This window comes from Gymnodraco acuticeps, unplaced genomic scaffold (genome assembly GCF_902827175.1).
Source record: "Gymnodraco acuticeps unplaced genomic scaffold, fGymAcu1.1, whole genome shotgun sequence".
Classification (NCBI taxonomy): domain Eukaryota; kingdom Metazoa; phylum Chordata; class Actinopteri; order Perciformes; family Bathydraconidae; genus Gymnodraco; species Gymnodraco acuticeps.
The window spans coordinates 124,896-145,050 of record NW_022991022.1 but is presented as its reverse complement, the minus strand read 5'-3'; the positions used below and the strand labels follow the sequence as shown (position 1 = coordinate 145,050).

General features: G+C 42.1%; 1 protein-coding gene across 2 annotated transcripts in view; it reads left to right on the top strand.

Moving 5' to 3' along the window:
- atg5 (ATG5 autophagy related 5 homolog (S. cerevisiae)) overlaps positions 1-13,195 on the top strand; it is a 60,152-nt gene extending 46,957 nt beyond the window's left edge. Inside the window, exon 8 of one of the 2 annotated variants that reach the window (XM_034236312.1) lies at positions 13,010-13,195. In XM_034236312.1, coding sequence (XP_034092203.1) covers positions 13,010-13,050 — 41 coding nt within the window. In that variant the 3' untranslated portion in view covers positions 13,051-13,195. Of the gene's footprint in view, positions 1-4,065; positions 5,704-13,009 lie in introns of those variants that run through there. The other variant, XM_034236311.1, reaches the window with a different exon arrangement.
- The last annotated feature ends 6,960 nt before the right edge of the window (positions 13,196-20,155 follow it).

Genomic DNA, 20,155 nt, shown 5'->3' with positions numbered 1-20,155 from the left:
AATAATACTTCTGTTAAAAACAACAACAACAATGCACATTTTGTAATAAGAATATACAATAATTAAACATATCACAAGGACTTGGTTAAAAGGTGATAACTTTATAAATTAAAATTATAAAAAAATCCGGTTAATCATATTTTGCTGACTATGGTTGTGAATAATGGGTGAGATATAGAACATTATTTGTTTTATAATTTATATTATTTTCTATTATTATTTTACAGAAAATTAATGTGTATTAAGTATGACAGAGTATTTATGTTGTATGAGTTATATGTCAAGTATTATAATTGTATTTCAGTCAGGAGAGACGGTTTTGATGTAAGAATACTTATTTATTGCCAGGAATACTCAAATGAATGTAATGGAGTTTTGGCGATTAGACCCCGTTGTGCAGGAGTATCATTCGGGAGGGGAGAACTGATCCGATTAAACCCCCCGGGGTCTAGACACTGGTGGTGGTGAATGGATAGTTGAGTTCGGTCTAAAGGGGAGGGGCTTAGCTTGACCCTGGTGGTGGTTGAAGGGGTAGTTGGGGTAGGTCTGAAGGGGAGTGGCTTAGCTTGACCCTGGTGGTGGTGAATGGATGGTTGGGGTCAGTCTGAAGGGGAGGGGCTTAGCTTGACCCTGGTGGTTGTGAATGGATAGTTGGGGTCAGTCTGAAGAGGAGGGGCTTAGCTTGACCCTGGTGGTGGTGAATGGATGGTTGGGTTCGGTCTGAAGGGGAGTGGCTTAGCTTGACACTGGTGGTGGTGAATAGATAGTTGGGGTCGGTCTGAAGGGGAGGGGCTTAGCTTGACACTGGTGGTGGTGAATAGATAGTTGGGGTCGGTCTGAAGGGGAGGGGCTTAGCTTGACCCTGGTGGTGGTGGTGGTGAATGGATGGTTGGGTTCGGTCTGAAGGGGAGTGGCTTAGCTTGACCCTGGTGGTGGTGAATAGATAGTTGGGGTCGGTCTGAAGGGGAGAGGCTTAGCTTGACCCTGAATTCAGAGGGACAGGAGGTGAAAAGGGGTGGAGGAGGGTTGCGTCGAGTCACCTGAAATGACAGCTGTCAGAGGGGAGAGCAGATTTAAAAAGGTTAGCAGAGCGCTATGATAGGCTTGTGAGAATAGAGAGAAGTGATTGGTTAAGCTGGGGTGTGACGCCCCGAGAGGAGAGAGAGTAGTGACATAGACATAGTAAATGAATGAGTAAAGCCCGTCTTCCTGGTTGAACTTGCGCTGAGCTTCATTTAGTTTTACTGTATCTCATTTTGTTATGTATGAGACCAGAGCCTTTCTTCAAATGCAATGCATAAAAGAAAAAAAGGAATACAAAAATATTTTAAAAACTACTTTTTTGTATATGTTTTCCAGCAGTGCAAAATAACTATCTTGAAAGATGATCAGGCTGAAGATAATACACAACTGTTTTCTCTCTTTTGCAAAATGTGACTTGTTTTTATTGAAAGTGAAATCCAAACCGTTTTATTTTCAAACACACAGATTTGCATTCGGACATTAAACACCTGATCTACCAGAACGTTTCATACAAAGACAAAGGAGACTAATCACAGAAAATGGCTAGACTAGATTACATTGCCACTAAACATGACTATTTTGAATATTAAGGTATCATTTGAAACTGCAGCAGGGATACAGGCGCTTGAATAACTGAGTAGAAATCAACATTTAAAGTTTTCATACTAATAGAAAATGTTAATAATGTGTGCATGCAGGAGGTTTTTTAATACTTCAATTATCTTGACTTTAGCTTCAAGAGGGCTGTCAAGTTTTCAAGTCCAATGAAACCTGGGATACTGGTGTATTTCATTTTTAAGAGCATGGATGTAGCTCTGAAAACAATACTTGTTACTATTTAATTTAATACATTTTCAAAAATATAGAAATAATGCATTCAACTAATAACAGGTTGTCTTTAAGCCTTAAATTGAAAATCACACACAGACTGCAATATCCTAAGTTCCAAGCTCGAGAAAGACTGGATCCTACATTTCCCATGATGCATCTCTGATGGTTATTTCATTTGAATCTTCCTGCTCATGTCTTGCTGACTTTCTGAAACGAGCTTTCTGTAAAAAAAAAAGCTCCTAAATGTTTCTCTCTGCAAATCAAACAACTCTGGGTCGAGAAAGTTGCTCTTCCGAACCAACCATTTTGTTGCGGTCGTGGCCTTTCAGCGCCGGGCGGGGTCAGTCACAGGCACACGCACACGCACACACACACACACACACACACACACACACACACACACACACACACACACACACACACACACACACACAGGCAGGCATTCTGAAACCACTAACTCAAAGTGAGAGTTAAAAGTTTGAATCCTATCAATGACAAACACAAAAAACAATCAACTGTCACTCTTTCCTCCGCTCTGTAACTGAACACACACACACACACACACACACACACACACACACACACACACACGCACACACACACACACAGGTACTTTCTCTCCTCTCTCTCTCGCCCACCACAGCAGTGTCTGATGTGGTCTCTCTCACCTCATGTAACCATCTCTTCCTCTGTTCTCTCCACCACCTTCATCTTTGTCTTTTTATCTTCTTTCTTTTGTGACATAATGTCTTCATTTCCAATCTATTATCTTCTCTACATGCTCTCCTTTCTTTTCTTCCTCCCAATGTTACTTTTTCTACTTTTAAAATATGAGCTAGAAGCACAGAGAACGGTGTCATATCCCACCATGTTAACAAACGTTAAACAAACACATATTTGGCACAAACTTCATCCGTCAAACCAGTTTAATGAAAATAAGAACAGTAGTTTTGATGGAAATCCTGATGCATATATATATATAGGCGGGAGGCGTGTGGTGCAGTGGGTGGTGCGTTGGTGTTGGGGTCAGGGGGTCACAGGTTCAAACCCCACTGCAGTCAGCATGTCGTTGTGTCCCTGAGACACTTCACCCCAAAGTGCTCCTGTGGGGATTGCCCACAGCATTGAGTATGGAAGTCGCTCAACAGGAGTTCAACTGTTTAAGTTAGAAGTAAGCCAATTAAAAAAATATTGGAACAAGACCCCAATTGCTGTAGATTAAAAACCTGTTTGAAAGATATTGAAGCGACTGTTATTTTGTATGTATTGATTGTCGTCCATCCATCCATCTTCTCCCGCTTATCCGTGGTCGGGTCGCGGGGGTAGCAGTTCCAGCAGAGAGCCCCACACTTTCCTTTCCCCTCATCAACCAGCTCTGACTGGGGGGTCCCAAGGCGCTCCCAGGCCAGCGAAGAGATATAATCCCTCCACCTCATTGTTGTGCTTTTATTTATGTCTTAATGTGTGCATATGTATACATGTGTCTGTTGACTGTGTATATACATATTTGTATACATATTTTCATATATATTTGTTTTTGTATTCGGGATTGTGGGAAACGGTATTTCGACCTCTCTGTCTGTGCACACAAACTGAAAGATTGACAATAAAGTTGACTTTGAAATGTAATGTAAGAATACCCTGCTATTCTCAGATCAGTTATCCCTCCCTGTCGTGGCGTTTTAATCTGTTCCTACATTTAATATCTACTGTCCTCTATCGGGGTTGTGGCTTCTCTTTGCTTCGGTCTGAAGACTTTACCGCTTCCCGTCTAATCACACACTCAGCTGTGAACCAATGTCATGCCATATATAGGCATAGAGACATATGACACACATTTGACAACAAATAAGTGACCCTAACCCTAAATCAAAGTCAACTTTATTGTCAGTCTTCCAGTTTGTGTGTACAGACGGAGAGATCGAAATACAGTTTCCCACAATCCTGAATACAAAAATACAAATATATATAAAAATATGTGTGCAAATATGTTTATATACACAATCAAAGACACAATATATACAAAATAACAGTCACTTCAATATCTTGAGAATGTCCATAGCAGCGTAAAAACTAACATATTTCAAACCGTAGTGTGACTCACACAAATAAATAGTTACACTAAACCGTTATATTATTAAGCCAAACATTCAAGCCATAATGATGAAAGGAAAATGGCTCTAACCCTCCCTCCTCTCCCCTCTCCTCCAGGCGGGCCGAAGCGCTTCCAGGTGGTGATCCACGGCATCGAGCCGCTGCTGGAGACGCCTCTGCAGTGGCTCAGCGAACACCTCAGCCACCCCGACAGCTTCCTGCACATCTGCGTCATCCCCGTGCCCTCGGACTGAGGCCCCGCCCCCCAACACCTCGTTGTCACCGTGACAACAGACCAACCCGACCCACGCCGGCTCGGTAACCGCGGCGCCGGCGCTAAAACGTCGGGGGAAACTCTGAAACTTAAGACGAGAAGGAAGCGTATTGATAGAGATGAACAAAAGGATGAGGAGGAGGGATTTAACAAGCCTCCTTTTTCATCTTGCCGTCTATTTATATTTCTACCACGAAAGAAAGACATTTATTTAGGTGGAGAGGCGCTGAGGATTCCTCCTTCTTCGACTCACTTCTTCTCCTCCTCTCCCACCAAACCCTAGGGAGGAGAGGAGGGGGACAGATCCCTCGTGTCCGTCATCTATCCTGCCACACATCTTTCTCCTCCGATATTTTGGGCGATTTGGGGAATCCTCTCCTTCTGAAGTTGCCTTAGTTTCCACGATCATGCACTAACCCCCCCCCCCCCTGCAGAAACACCTCTGGACACAAAGTTTACAACACAGCCTGCGAACGTTATCGCCATCTACAAAAAAAAACTCTCCAGGAACTTCTGGTGCTTCGTGTTTGACTTTTAACAGAGGATTTTTCTTTTTGTCGGATGCTTGCGTGCACTGACGCTTGACAAAGTGCGAGGGACGGACACTTTGGGTTTCTCTCCACTGATCCCAGAACACTTGTTGCCACCGTTTAAAGTTATTTGATGAAGCAATTTAACAAGCAGACACGTGTCCTCATCTGGTACTCATCCATAATTAGCATGACATTGCAGCTTTAACAAGAAAACGACATTTCTTTGTTTAATTTAAGAGAAATTCAAACTTATTTTCATAGCTGGAATAAACAAATAAATGTGTGATGGGATCTGATACCATGTTAAACAATAAATTACATGTTCTTTGATTTTAACTCGTTGTTTTTGCAGACGACAGATGGGTGAACATGGTTTTTCCGCAGGGTGTCTTATGAGAGCCGGCTATTTTTATGGAGCTAAAAACAAGGGGGTCATGGGAAAAAAAATCCACACGTGTTTTCAATAGCAGGTGTTGATTTCTGTCCGTCAATACAAACACAGTTTAGCGGTTTTACTGTCTGTTTTTGTCAGGTTTGGCTCGAGCCTCTTTGTCTGCAGCCAAACTTAAACGAGCATCTGGTTTTCGTTTTAAGAACTCTGCGTCGATAATGAGACAGCAGGAAGGATTAGCGCTAAGTCTGCAGGCTGTCGAGGTCCACGGTTGTTCGACATATGCTTTCGTTGGAACATTTTTGTTTGTTGTTGAAAAAAAATTGGCAAAAGAAGACTTTGGCAGGACATCACGAGGACCGCCCAGATCGGATGATATTAAAACCATAACCAATAAATCACTATGTTTTTGTTTTTTTAGCAAAGTTTGCATTGTACAGCAGCGTCTCGTCATCTCGGGGTTTTGTTTTCTACATGTCTTCATACTGAAATAAAATGTGACTCAAAGAATTCAACTATTAACCGGAAATGACTTCAAATAAAAGTTTATTCAAGCATTTGATTGTCAGACATTTTTTACTGAAGCACATTTGTACTCACAGCAGAACTCTCCCGAATCACAAGTCTCTAAATATTTAGCGACAACATTAAATTGTAAACCAGCTGCGGTTTACATTGAAAAAGAATAATAATTGCGACCAAGATTTTGCACTATGGATAAAAGGTGGTATCTCCTATAATAAGGCACATATGTGTGTGTATAGGGCGACTGGCTGCGAGGGAGTACGGTCGTCTTTCAACCAGAAGGTTGTGGGTTCGATCCCAGCCCATGCAGTCAACATGTCGATGTATCCTTGGGCAAGATACTTAACCCTGAGTTGCTCCCGATGGCCAACGGTGTGTGAATGTTAGGTCCTAGAGTAAGATACACTGCTCTGTATGAATGGGTGTGAATGGGTGAACGACATGTATGTAAAGCGCTTTGAGGGGTCTTAAAGACTGGATAAAGCGCTATATAAGTACAGACCATTTACATTGCATTTTGTGCTTTAGACTCAAAGAAGATCAGTTCATCTTTCAACTGGACCAGAGAAATTCATATTTAATACAAGAAGAAAGACTTATCCTAATTAATTTAATTTTGTTTCTTCAGTTTTGGTGTCAAACTGGTCCTGGACTTTATTCCGAATGGCATCAAAACGTCATAAATTAAACGTGCAGGAATAAAGACTACATTGTCCAGCTGGACCTAAATGTACTTGAGTTGTTTTAAAATATGTATGTCTCCAGGAACCAATGGCCTTTGAGCTTAATCCACAGACAGGAAGTCAGAAGACAGAGTTACATATTTTTGTTTTTTCAAAGGCATTTATTGACTGTAAACAAAACAAACTATTAAATAACACCAGCCTTATGATTAAAAGCACCCATCATCTTCAAACTGTCTTCCTGTCATGCTGCACATCACTGTATCCCTGTGTGTGTGTGTGTGTGTGTGTGTGTTTGAACCCGTCAGACAAAACAGTCCGCTTCCTTTCCCTCCGGCGTTTCACTTTATCCATCCCATAAAGAACATCTCTCTCTCCTGGGTTTTTACTGCTGACACTCGCCCCCTCCCGCTCTTCATCTCTCCTGTTAATTATCTGTTGGCACTCCTCCCGCTGCTAATGAGACCGCTAACCTGTCAGACAGGCCTCAGGCTGAGTGTGTGTGTGTGTGTGTGTGTCGACGTGAGCAAGCATGGTTTCGCGGAATCAAACCGTGCAGTGTGAGTGTGTGATTTGTGTGTGTACATAATTACAGATGCCATTTATAGCTCCCCGCAGGTGTGTGTGTGTTAGTATGAACTCCCTCACACACATTGGTCTCATGTAACTGCCAGTCTGCCTATTCAAAGTGTGTGTGTGTTGTGTGAGTGATGTCACACACATCATGTCATCACATCAGGCTTCCTCACCGCTGATGCTGCCGCCGAGCATGATGGGACGGCGGGTTTATAGAGTTGAGTCAGGGCTCGGCGTGGGGTACAGTATGTGTTTGTATGTGTTTGTGTGTGTGTGTGTGTGTGTGTGTGTGTGTGTGTGTGTGTGTGTGTGTGTGTGTGTGTGTGTGTGTGTGTGTGTGTGTGTGTGTGTGTGTGTGTGTGTGTTTGTATACACACTGCAGCCCTAGAAGCAGTGATGTCTGTCTCATCTCGCTGACACACACTCTTTTATGGGATTTCCCCGACCCCTGCACTGTACACACTCTGAGGAGAGAGTGAGATGCTCACTGAGGTGTTTGGATGGGATGAGTCAAAGATAAATTGTTTGCAGGGATGTGTGTGTGTGTGTGTGTGTGTGTGTGTGTGTGTGTTTGCCACTCTGTTTTCTCTCTCCTAGAATCCCTGATTGTCGGAGTGGAAAAGTTGACTCGAATTGTTGTATTTGTGTTCGTCATAGTGACCTGTTTCTTTAGGAAAGATTATTTGACAGTTTTTAGAACACAAGGCATTACTACGTCCAAACCTACGGTCAGCCTCCCGCTCTCACCACTTTATATTTAGGACTGCTTGAAGAAGTGGACAGAACCAGCATCACCAATTAGTTTGTGGACTACGGTTTTGTAGCCTGTACCATGTCTCAAATACTATATCGTGCACTGTCTACACTTATACATTACATGTTAGACGCTTTTATCCAAAGCGACTTACTCAATACTGTGGGCAATCCTCACAGGAGCAATTTGGGGTGAAGTGTCTCAGGGACACAACGACATGCTGACTGCAGTGGGACTCGAACTTGCTACCCTGATTCGAAGTCCAGCACTCTACCCACTGAGCCACAGCTGTCCCATTATTATACAGTGGATCCATTTCGCCCATATAGCATTGGCTCAAATCAGCTGCTTTAAGCTCTTTTTTCAGTAAAACTTAGGTATTACGGTGTTTAATATCTTAAAGGTTCTGAGCCAATACAATCAAACAGAGCATTAGGGGTTTCTTCCTCACCACTAATTAAAACCTAGCCAAAAACAAGTGCACAGAACTTAGGTGGAGATATGACAGGTGCGACTCATATTATTACCTGACTAGAGGGCAGGGGTGGACTGGGACTACAAATCAGCCCGGGAGACTCGACCGGCCCACTTCGGTACGGCTAGTAAATTGTCAACGGGGGAAGGTGCTAGTGACTTATTCGACTGGCCCACTTCGGTTTCGTCCCGAACGTCGTCCGCCACTGCTAGAGGGCCATTCAGTCAGTAGTATTGGAGAATGGAGGGTAGACACCTGGACAAAGGCAGTTAGAAGCTAGACGAATCTCCCCATCACCAGCTTAAAAAACGGAACTTATCAGGGTAATACTCTGTAGGCCTTGGGTTCGACCCTTTCATATGAGAGCTGGACAAACCTGGTTGTATCAGAGCATGATATAACAGCCCTCACCAGAAGTAACAATCGCTGTTGTTGGCTACTTAACAAGCTACTGTAGCAACGTTATTGTTTTGCAGTATCAAGTCATTACAGACTGCTCAATGCATCAATACAATTAACAGTGGCTTATTTTTCACACCAGTGAAGTCACGTTACTTGATGGTAAAAAATACTTTTTGTTTTTAAAGTGCTGTGTTGATCGGAGCACCTGCAGTAGCGGATGGCAACATAACTTCAGTGTGAGAAGTGTCCAGCGCCCCAACTTTTTAACTGTTGGTACTCATTGGGACCCCTTATGCACCTTTAACAGCACATACAGTAAGTAAACAAATACGTGACGTGAGACACAACACTGAGGTTTCGTGCCGTTGCCATCTTGTAACCAGACGGGATATTATTAAGCAACCAAAATGTTACAATAGTCTCGCAGTCACTGAAAACACACTTCTGAAATGGTCAATGACAACACTTTGTTAGCTACCTGTCAATCACAAGGTAGCCCTAAAGCAGTGGTTCTCAAACTTTTTCTGTCAGGCCCCCCCTTTGGAAAAAAAAAAAAAGTCGGGCCACCCCCAACATAAATAGTCAGGCTCAGTGGCGGCGCCAGATATTTATTTTGGGGTGCTGTGGGGTAGCTTGACGTTTCATAGAGGTTGCTCAAACATTTAGGGTTTCCCATTAAGGTACCGGGCGCTACAGAGGAATGTTCTACCGCAACACTCCCCACGCACACACAGTGTGACAGTTACAATGAAGGCTTGAGGCATATAGGTGTAAGCAGGGGTAAAGTGCTAGGTGGTGTGCGACCTCACATAGGGGGGTCCGGGGGCATGCTCCCCCGGGAAGATTTATTTTTAAATATTGAAGTTAAAAGCATCAATCTGCACTTTGAGAGCAACATGAAGAGATCTATGGATAGCCTACTGTACATCTCTCAACACCCAGATGAAACAGAACTGTAAACTGATTTACTTTTTCTTTATGGATATTTTACAAATCACCCTTTTAAACGTTATTCTTGTTTTACTGTCATATAGTATTTCATACCTGTTTTTCATTTATTCTCTTATTTTTTTATAACTATAATGATCATATAAACGTGTGCCTCGGAAATAATTGTTTACATTAATGGTGACCAAACCGTTTGAGACCCACTGAGATAACACTGAGAGTCCTTTAGCTCACTGAGTCTCTCAGTCTGACAGGAGAGGACTCTCCTCCACTTTGTTGTTGAAAAAACTCCTTATATCCGTTAGCGTAGCTCGCTAGCACCAGAAGCTAACATCTACGATCTCTGATACCGGTGCGCTCTCTCTCTCGCTCGCGCACGCACACAAAATGGCTCGTTCCACACACACACAGAGCTTTAATGAAACACAGAGACCCAGACGTAAATACTGTATCATATTATTTTCGAATCAATAACTTTTCAAATTATGATTATTTATTTATTTTTTTATTTTTTTTAATCTTTTATTTTTTTAATAACCATTTTTACTCCTGGTCTCTCTGCCCCCCCCCCCCCCCCCCCCACCTGCCATGCCTCTGCGCCCCCCCCTGCCATGCCTCTGCACCCCCCCCCTGCCATGCCTCTGCGCCCCCCCTGCCATGCCTCTGCGCCCCCCCTGCCATGCCTCTGCGCCCCCCTGCCATGCCTCTGCGCCCCCTGCCATGCCTCTGCGCCCCCCCTGCCATGCCTCTGCGCCCCCCCTGCCATACCTCGGGAACCACTGCCCTAAAGCATACTCTCTTTGTTTACTCTAAAAGGGAACGTCATTCACAAAATAAACATCATGCTGTTTTGAGGAACACTTGGAACAGCGATTGAGACCAAAAAGCAACACATGTAATGAGGTGATAAATCAAGTGAAAAACGTTATTTTCTCATAGACTTCTATTCAATTTTATTTTGCAACCGGTGAAGTCGCCTCCTGCTAAAATAAAAACCTTCATATTGGCTTCACTGATGTTGCTCAAAGTGTGCAATGCTCTTTCTTCCATGCAGTCAATCACAGCACTCATCCACACCTTCAAATGTATTTCCTCAATCAGAGTTTGAGCAGTTTTGTCTTTTCCCATGAGAGATGTATCTATTTGTGGTTTACTCACTGAGCCACTGGTTTGGAGTGGGCTCTTATGGAAAGTAGTGATGCAATGCATTTCTGTGACATATTGGATATGACCGTTAAGGGATTGTTTGCTTATGTTGCATGGTTACACCACTAACATGCCCACACACGATGACGCAGATTAGCTGAATTATTACTAACAATGTGTGTTTGTTTTCCAAACCGTTCATGTTTCTTAATGTCAAAGATATTTATTTTAGTGAGTTTTTCAGGGGTTTGTAGATCAACTTACAATCAAACAGTACATTTTGTTTTAATAGTGTTTGGAATACAGAGACAAAGCAACATCAGGATGTTCCTACACACACAGACAGGAGCTAATATCAGGGTTAGGGTTAAAAAGCACGTTAATATAATACCAACTCAGTAAGACTTTTACAACAGATGTGACAGCAGGAATGAGTCAGCATTTCAGCCCTTGCAGACCCCTCCTCCATTTGGTGAGAAGCCTGAAATAATGTCTGTGGATGACACAAGCCGAAGAGATTTTAACGTAATGTTCATCAAAATGAAACACATCAGTCAATAACAAGTGACGGCAATTACGCTTTGACAAAAATCATAGTGCTTTTATTTGGAAGATTTTCTAAGTATCATAAACTTTTGTTTGCCATAAAAAGTATGGAAGAATCCCATTGGCTCTTTGCAGAAGGAACCATTGAAATTAAAATGTTCTGTCAAAAATGTCTCAATGTCTGTTTTCAAAATTAGACCTTTACCTAAACTTTACTAGACAACTGATTTCTGCAGCATTCCGCGAAACCACACACACACACACACACAACACACACACACACACACACACACACCTACACACACACACACACACACACACACACACACACACACACACACACACACACACACATACACACACACACCACACACACACACCCACACACACACACACACACCACACACACACACACACACACACACACACACACACACACACCACAGTCAGTCACGTACACACACGCACAACGCACCACACACACACACACACAACCACACACACACACCCACACACACACACTCACACACACACACACGCACAACACACGAACCACACACAACCACACACACACACACACACGCACGCAACACACACACACACACACACACACTCACAACGCACACACACACAACTTCACACGCACACAACACACAACACACACCACACGCAACACACACACCACACAACACGCACACACACAACACATACGCACACACACACACACACACACACACACACACACACACAACACACACACACACACACACACACACACACACACACACACACACACCACACACACACACACACACACACTCTTAGTCCTTCAAAGCGTCCCAGGGGGCCGCGGCGCTCCGCTGTGTATCAGACAGCAGAGCAGAGATCAAGAAGATCAACAGATGAGAGTGATTAGTGATGAAGAGGAAGTCATGAGTGTGTTCCCACTCTGAAACCACACACACACACACACACACACACACACACACACACACACACACACACACACACACACACACACACACACACACACACACCACAGGGACCGACGGGTGTAAATGACAGCATACCGTGTGTTATAACATGTTAAATGCGAGCACGATGATACAAAGTGCAGGACGGAGTGAGAGAGATAGAAAGATGAAAAACAGAACATGTGGAAGAAACCAAATTATTGTAAATAACACAATATATTATATCTTTGTAGACAGGTAGCGTAAGAGATCAAATGCGTCACACATTTAAGTATCGAGGCTGTTTTCTGGCCTTTAATACATTTGTATTAGCTTAAAGGTAAGAATGGAGAAACCAGCTCGAGTGCGCTAGAATTTGAAAATACACAACCGGAAAAAATCTGCCCCAGAATGAAACTATTCTCACGTTGTAGGTGCTCGGTTCTCAACAAAACGACGTCAACTGGTTCTCTATAGCCCAGTTTTATTACAGTTTATTCCTGATTATTCCCAATTAGCTGCCTGACAAAAGGCCTGAGCTTATTTTAAAATCCCCGTGACATTTGACCTCTTGCTTCCTGTGAATAGCATTGCTAACACCTGCAGTGGTGGGATGTCATAAAGTGCATTTACTCAAGGCCTGTTATTAAAGGTAGGTAGGTAAGAATGGAGAAACCAGCTCGAGTGCGCTAGAATTTGTACACAACCGAAAAAGATCTGCCCCTTCCTTCAGACTTCCTCACAGAGCACCTTGTTGTGTCTCGTCAGATCTGTTAGTATTATTTCTCTGTGAGTCTATATTGTCAAGTCCGTGTCATTTCCTGTTGTACTTTGTCATTTCTCTTCTCATTTCAGGTAGTTCGATTCCTACCTTGCCTGTTTGTCCACTGACCTGATTACCTGCCCCGCCCTTATTGTTTGCACCTGTCCCTTGCTTTTGTATATATTCTGTGTGTTCCCTGTGCCAAGTGCCAGATCGTTTTGAAACCTTGTGAATGGATTACCTTGTTTATCATCACAGTAAAACCTTTCTTTGAATCATCTTTGTCCAGAGTCGTGCATTTTGGGTCCTATCAGTTTTTGTGTGCTCCGGTCGTAACTCACCTCCTCCAACACACAGGAAAGTCTGTGCCCCGATGGAAGGCTGACAGGCAGGTAGGCCATCCAGTTACTTTAGCCGGGCCGGCTCAGATGATTGGTCGTGCTTTTTACAGCGCCACGGCTTCCACTGATATTTATTTATGTATTTATTGTCAAAGCACTTCAGATATTCATTGCTATCGGGATGTTAAGAGCATTCCATGGAATATAACGAGTGTTTCTGAACTGAATTACCTACCCCACCTTTAATTTAACATGTTGTACCTTAAACTTATATTTGAAGCTCCTGTTAAGTAACCATTGATGTCCATGCACAAGCACATCAACTCAAATCAGAACTCGTCCTAAAGACTCGAATAAAGCATGAGTAAGTGTCATTCATCATGTATTTGAAATCAGATGTCAATAATCCACGTGTAGTTTGTATGAGTGTGTGTTGGTGGCCATTGTTATAACATTGAAATTGTTAGTCTTAATATTTTGGGAAAAAATTATATTTTTCACTTAATTCTTAAGAAATATAACCTTTCATTTGCAATATTTCTACTGTATGCTCTAGATCTAAGAACACATTGGAAAAGTAATACCCTGCCATAGGTTAGGAAGTCAACTACATTTAATTTGTCTCATTTACAATCTTATTTTAGGGAATCACAGAATTTTGACTCCTGCCTAAAACCCAACATTACCAACCTGCGTTTTATTTTATTTCCCCAAATCCCTGAAGAAAACTGAAGTCCTGTTTATTTAGCTGACTTTGTGTTGGTTTCTTTTCCAGCTCTGAAATCCTTTGTGCTGTGTGCAGAGGTAACTGGATAATGAGAGTGATTACTTGTTAACAGTTTACCGGCAGTCCAACTTGTATTCCTGCTGCAGGCAGTAAACACATGCTGCTGCACTTTCAATTCATTATTAAACTGTGTTTCTGTGGCAAACAAATGCTTAATATTACATATATGTTAGTTTTCTATGTGTTGTGCGGGTTGTAAGTGTTTTACATGTTGAATACTACCAGTCTCTCAGGAAACCGAGCCGTTAAGCTGCATGGGAACACTGGATCTGTGGGTATCAAAAGTCATTTGAGTTTCTAAAAATAGTGAGCAAACAAGTGAGCTCTGATTTTGTAATCTGAAACAAAAAACATCTATAGATATCGAACGTGGCTAAATTGGGTTGAAAATGTTTCAGCTTTTGAATAACATTTATATGGTTATAAAACATATTTCTACAGAACAGTTCATTGTAACCTAAATAACACACAGATTATAATCAAACTTGGCCCAATTTGAACTGTCCAGCATGTCAGTGTGTGTGATTTAAGGACAACAACTTAACCAGAAATAAAATAACAGATCATTTATGTTTTCATTCATGTAAACACGGTTTGTTTTCTGAGTTCATAGTTCAAATATGTTTCACTTTTGGGGCTGAAAATACCTATCAAACTTGCCTGTTACACGAATGTAAGTTTGAAAACGTTGTACTGTAACAGCTGATCGATGAGACTCCACTGAGAGATTTAGGGATTTCATTCCCTCCATTTAAACCAGTAAACCATTAGTGTTTTTTTAAACTTTCTTTTCCTGGCAGTTTGACACACACACACACACACACACACACACACACACACACCCCCCTCTGTGGTTCTCACTCTTCTTTCTCAGAGGATGGAGGACTGGACGTTCATTTTAAACGAGAGCGACAATCTTTTGAAGTTTGTAATAACTCAAAGGAAGCAGTGCACTCTCTCTTCGTCTCTCTTTTTCTCCACACACACACACACACACACACACACACACACACGCACACGCACACACACACACACACATACACACCATGTATACATCACTTCAGGGGACATTACATTGACTTACATGCATTTCCTGGAGACTTATCCTAACCTTAACCATAACCAACACATGCCTAATCCTAACCCTAAACCTAACCAAGTCTTCACCCTAAAATTAATGATTCCCCACACACAGAAACACACACTTTTCTTCAGAAGCAGCAGGAGCTTTCACCTTAGGCCATGACATACACACACACACACACACACACACACACACACACACACACACACACACACACACACACACACACACACACACACACACACACACACACACACACACACACACACACACACACACACACACGCACACACCTCCTCCTTTCCTCTTACACTCTTGCTTTCTAATAAAAGTCCCTCTCTGTTTCCTCCTCTGCCTCTCAAAGGAAAACCATCCCGTGATGCAAACATACGTAACTTTCCTTTTGCTGCAGGAGAAATATAACTTCATCTAAAAGTTCCTTCGAGCATTTCTATTAGTTTGTGTTATATTATAGCTTAAGCAAACATTTCCCTCTGAGTTTTGTTTGGTTACTTTAAGGCCCAATTCCAAACCGACCCTGTTTGTGTCCGTCATGAATCACGCTGTTTACAAAAAGTCCCGTACAAACATTTACTATCAAACTGCACGAAACAAGACATTTAATATCTTCCCACAGATTTTAACAACTTCATGATGACCTCAAATGTTCCTAACTTAGGATCCCGTGTCCAGTCTAGAAAACGCTAGATGTGTGAATTTGATTGTAAAGAGTTGTATATTCACAGGGACTGTTGCAGAAATCAAGCAGCTTATAAACATCGATTTAAACACAAAAAGAGGTTTACAAAAAATAAACGCCACTAAAGATTTTGGGAGTTTTATTGTTTTGTCCAAGATACGCAAGTGAAGGTTGGCTCGGTGCGTTTTCTTGAAATAAGACGGGATATTTAAATATATATGAGATCTTGTTGTTAGCCGGGATAACTTATTTTGAACTACCGGATCAGGAAATGTTGTGTTACAAAATAAGCCGATAGCCTCTGATGTCAGTTGGTGATTTTCTAAAAAAAATGTCTGAGATACAGACAACTCCAAATAACATGTTTTCAAGAGCGTTTGACTAAACAAGATACTTCTGTCTAAAAACAAGACCCTATATCTCCCTGCATTGTTACTTCTTAAAGGTCCCACGTCATGCTTTTCCGGTTATCACCCGTCCCCTTGTTGTTATGAAGGTTTTTCTGCATGTGAACGGTCTGCAGAGTCACAAACCCTCAAAGTGCACCCTGTAGCGAGTAAAACTATAACACAGAGAAGACCTGTCTGTGCTGCCCCAGAACGCCTCGTTGGAGATTTCTCTATTTCTTCCTGGGTACAGTGACGTGCCCATACCCAAATGGACCAATCCGTGGAGCCGTTACGTTAAGTCTTAAGACTTCCTCACACACACACACACACACACACACACACACACACACACACACACACACACACACCACACACACACACACACACACACACACACACACACACACACACACACACACACACACACACACACTCAATCTTTTCTCAGCTGTAGCTCCGCCGATTTCTCCTCCCTGAGACGGCGGGACGCGGCGAAGCTGTGAGTCGGTGTGTGAGCACACACACAAACTCCCAGCCAGGCTGCAGGTGTGTGTGTTTGGGGCTGGGTTTCGCTGTCTCGTAGACGGCCACTGGGCTCAGGACAGAGAGTGAATACACATACTGTACAGAGATGCTGTGAGAAACCAATGTGAGTTTGGAAAATTGAACAATGTAAATCTATTCTAGTAGACCAACAATGGAATTATGATCAGTAGAAATGGCCATGATATGGGACCTTTAAGTTATCAGGTCTTATATCAAGTGTGAAGATATATTCTCACTAGAAATTAGACGAATATTCTTGGTAAGATTTAAATGTATTTTTTGTCGTGGGAGTGGATAGCGGGCGATTTGGAATTGGGCCTTGGAGCACATTTACTTTCAGTCATCTCTCACTGAGAAACCAAACAGACCTCCATGCATGTTGTTCTCTTAATTTAAATTCTATAATCTCTCCTCTTCTTTCTGGAGAGAGTTGTGACATCCCAGGAAACAATACTGCCTCAATAATGAGTGAAATAAACTGTCTTCACGCAGCATTAAAATGTTCCTTTAAATATTTGTGCTTCTGCACCACAGACTGAGCGGACTGAGTCACAGGGCTGAGTGCAAACACCTGTTGGCTCCAACAAAGACACAGGACAAGAAGAAACAAACACAGCTTGTTTATTCAACGTGTGCATCTGTCTAATGTGTTATTAATGTGTTTAAAATGGATTAACCATTTATCACATATTTATTGTTTATTATATGCTTTTATTTATGCTTATTATGCTTTGTTGTTGTTGGTAAAATCACTGCTTTTCAGACAATCCACAGCAGTTTGTTGTGACAAATTCCAGTCAGTCACACACACACACACACACACACACACACACACACACACACACACACACACACACACACACACACACACACACACACATACAGGTTGCCAACTGTACATCCTGATCCCAAGGCTACGAAGAAAAGGGACAGACACTGTTTTAATAATAGTGTGTGTGTGTGTGAGAGAGAGAGAGAGATCAAAGTGTTAGAGCTCACCAGCACCCATCATCCACATCCTCCTGTCATTCTCTCAATCTGTGTGTCCATCTCCCTTTCTTCAGCACCTGCCCATTAAAGGGCGGCGGGGTTAATAACAGGTCCCTGTGTGTGTGTGTGTGTGTGTGTGTGTGTGTGTGTGTGTGTGTGTGTGTGTGTGTGTGTGTGTGTGTGTGTGTGTGTGTGTGTGTGTGTGTGTGTGTGTGGCATTACTATACTTGTGGGGACCTAAATCTGTTTACACAGTCACGTGTGGGGACTCGCCTCCCTTATGGGGACAAATTGGAGGTCCTCATGAGGGGAATCATTAATTTTAGGGTGAAGACTTGTTAGGGTTAGGGTAAGGTTAAGGGTTAGGGTTAGGCATGTGTTGGTTAAAGTCAATGCAATGTCCCCTGAAGTGATGTATACATGGTGTGTGTGTGTGTGCAGGGAGAGCTGCTCATGAAACAAAAAATAGGCAATACAATGGCTGCCAGTTTTAGTTTCCTTATGTGTTATTTTTTGTGATAATAATGCCACAATGTTAAAACCTGTTTTTAATACACAAGTGTGTACGCTTATAGCTCATACCGCACATGCAACATAAGTGTAAAGTTAGTCTAATCTCTGTCCCTCAGAGACAACCGGGAGATGTTAACTAGCAGCAGTCAGCAGCAGTTACCATCACACACACAGACACACACTCCTCCTGTGTTCCAGTAACCATATAAAACACCTCCCCAGTGACCGGGTCAACATGGCGCAGGAACAGCAGCAGCAGTTTGTACGACATGTGGACGTCTGCAGGAAGAGGCTGCTGCGGTTTAAAGATGAAGAGAAGAAGAACCAGGATGTGGAGATACAGGAGGGATCAGCGGGCGACGCTTTCTGCTGACTCATCCTCCTCACATGTGTGACAGTGTGTGAAAGGCACAGGCAGATTAATACGATCGCACAAAAGTGTAGATTTGCCCCATGAATCCAATCCTCACTATAATGTACTCGTTCCTTCCTTGGATCATGTTCAACATTTCCATTAAGCTTCATGAAAATCGGGTTGGTATTTTTCTCCCTAATCTTGCTGAAAAACAAACGTAGCTGTAAACATTTCACCCTTTTTGTTTATCTCTGTGAGTTTATTTTTGTGTCCATGTCTTTTATTAGGTTCGGGGCTTTCAGTGTGTTTGCCTGAAGTGTATGTCTGTGCGTGTGTGTGTGTGCGTGTGTGTGTGTCTGTGTCTGTGTATCATCTCATGAAACATATTGAACAGATTAACAAGACACATCTGAGTGTATGTGTTTTTTTGTGTGTGAATGTCATATTTATATATTTTGTATTTATATATTTTTAGCAGAACAAATTCAAATGTATCATATTTTTGTTTCATATTGGTTTGATTTCCTCTTTAGTTGTTACCAGATGTCCGTGATGAACAAATGTAAGGACAAATATAACAGCGAATGGATTCAGGAAATATCAGAAATGTTCCAGTACTTCAGGTTTCCTTAGTTTAGGAGAATTCAAAAAGACAAAAAACTATAGAAACATAAGTATTACTTGGATTATTAAAACTCAGACTCTCCTCCAGACAGAAGCACTGTTTGGTAATTTCCCTTTTCTTGCTTGCATCGTCATCTGTTGAACTGAGATGAAACAAATAAAGGAGTGTGTGTGTGTGTATGGAATCGTTTCATGTTCATGTACTTGTGTGTGGGCGTGTGCATTGGTGTACTGTATGTGTGCGTGTTTTTCAATAATATCCATACAGAGTGTGTATGTAGAGAGATTGCATGGAGGTGTCTTGATTTAACAGCTTGTGGTATTTAGGAGCCACATGTAACTTATGAATTATTGTACACACACTCACATCCTGTCTTTTATTGTAGGAGATGCCTCTTCATATGTCTGCATATTGTGCACACACACACACACACACACACACACACACACACACACACACACACACACACACACACACACACACACACACACACACACTTGCAATCTTTCATATTGCCAGCAGGGGGAGACTCCACAGGTTAAAGCTACTGTATATCACTACGTCTATCGTATGGAAGTATATGAGAAAATCAGCCTATTATTATTAGCATTCAAATACTTTGTTTATCATGTCAGTAAACATTGGCTGGATTTAGGTCTTCATCTTTTGCTATGTTATGCATTGTTGATTATGTTTGGTTATGCTGTGATTTGCGATCCTATTTTATGCTATGCTATATTATGCTATGCTATGTTATGCTATGCTATGCTATGTTATGCTATGTTATGATATGCGATGCTATGCTATGTTAGGCACAGCATTTCTGGGATGGTGAGGAACTGAATATTGATCGCCCTGTCTAGGAATAGAGTAATTGACAATGAAGTTGACTTTGAATTTGACAATGC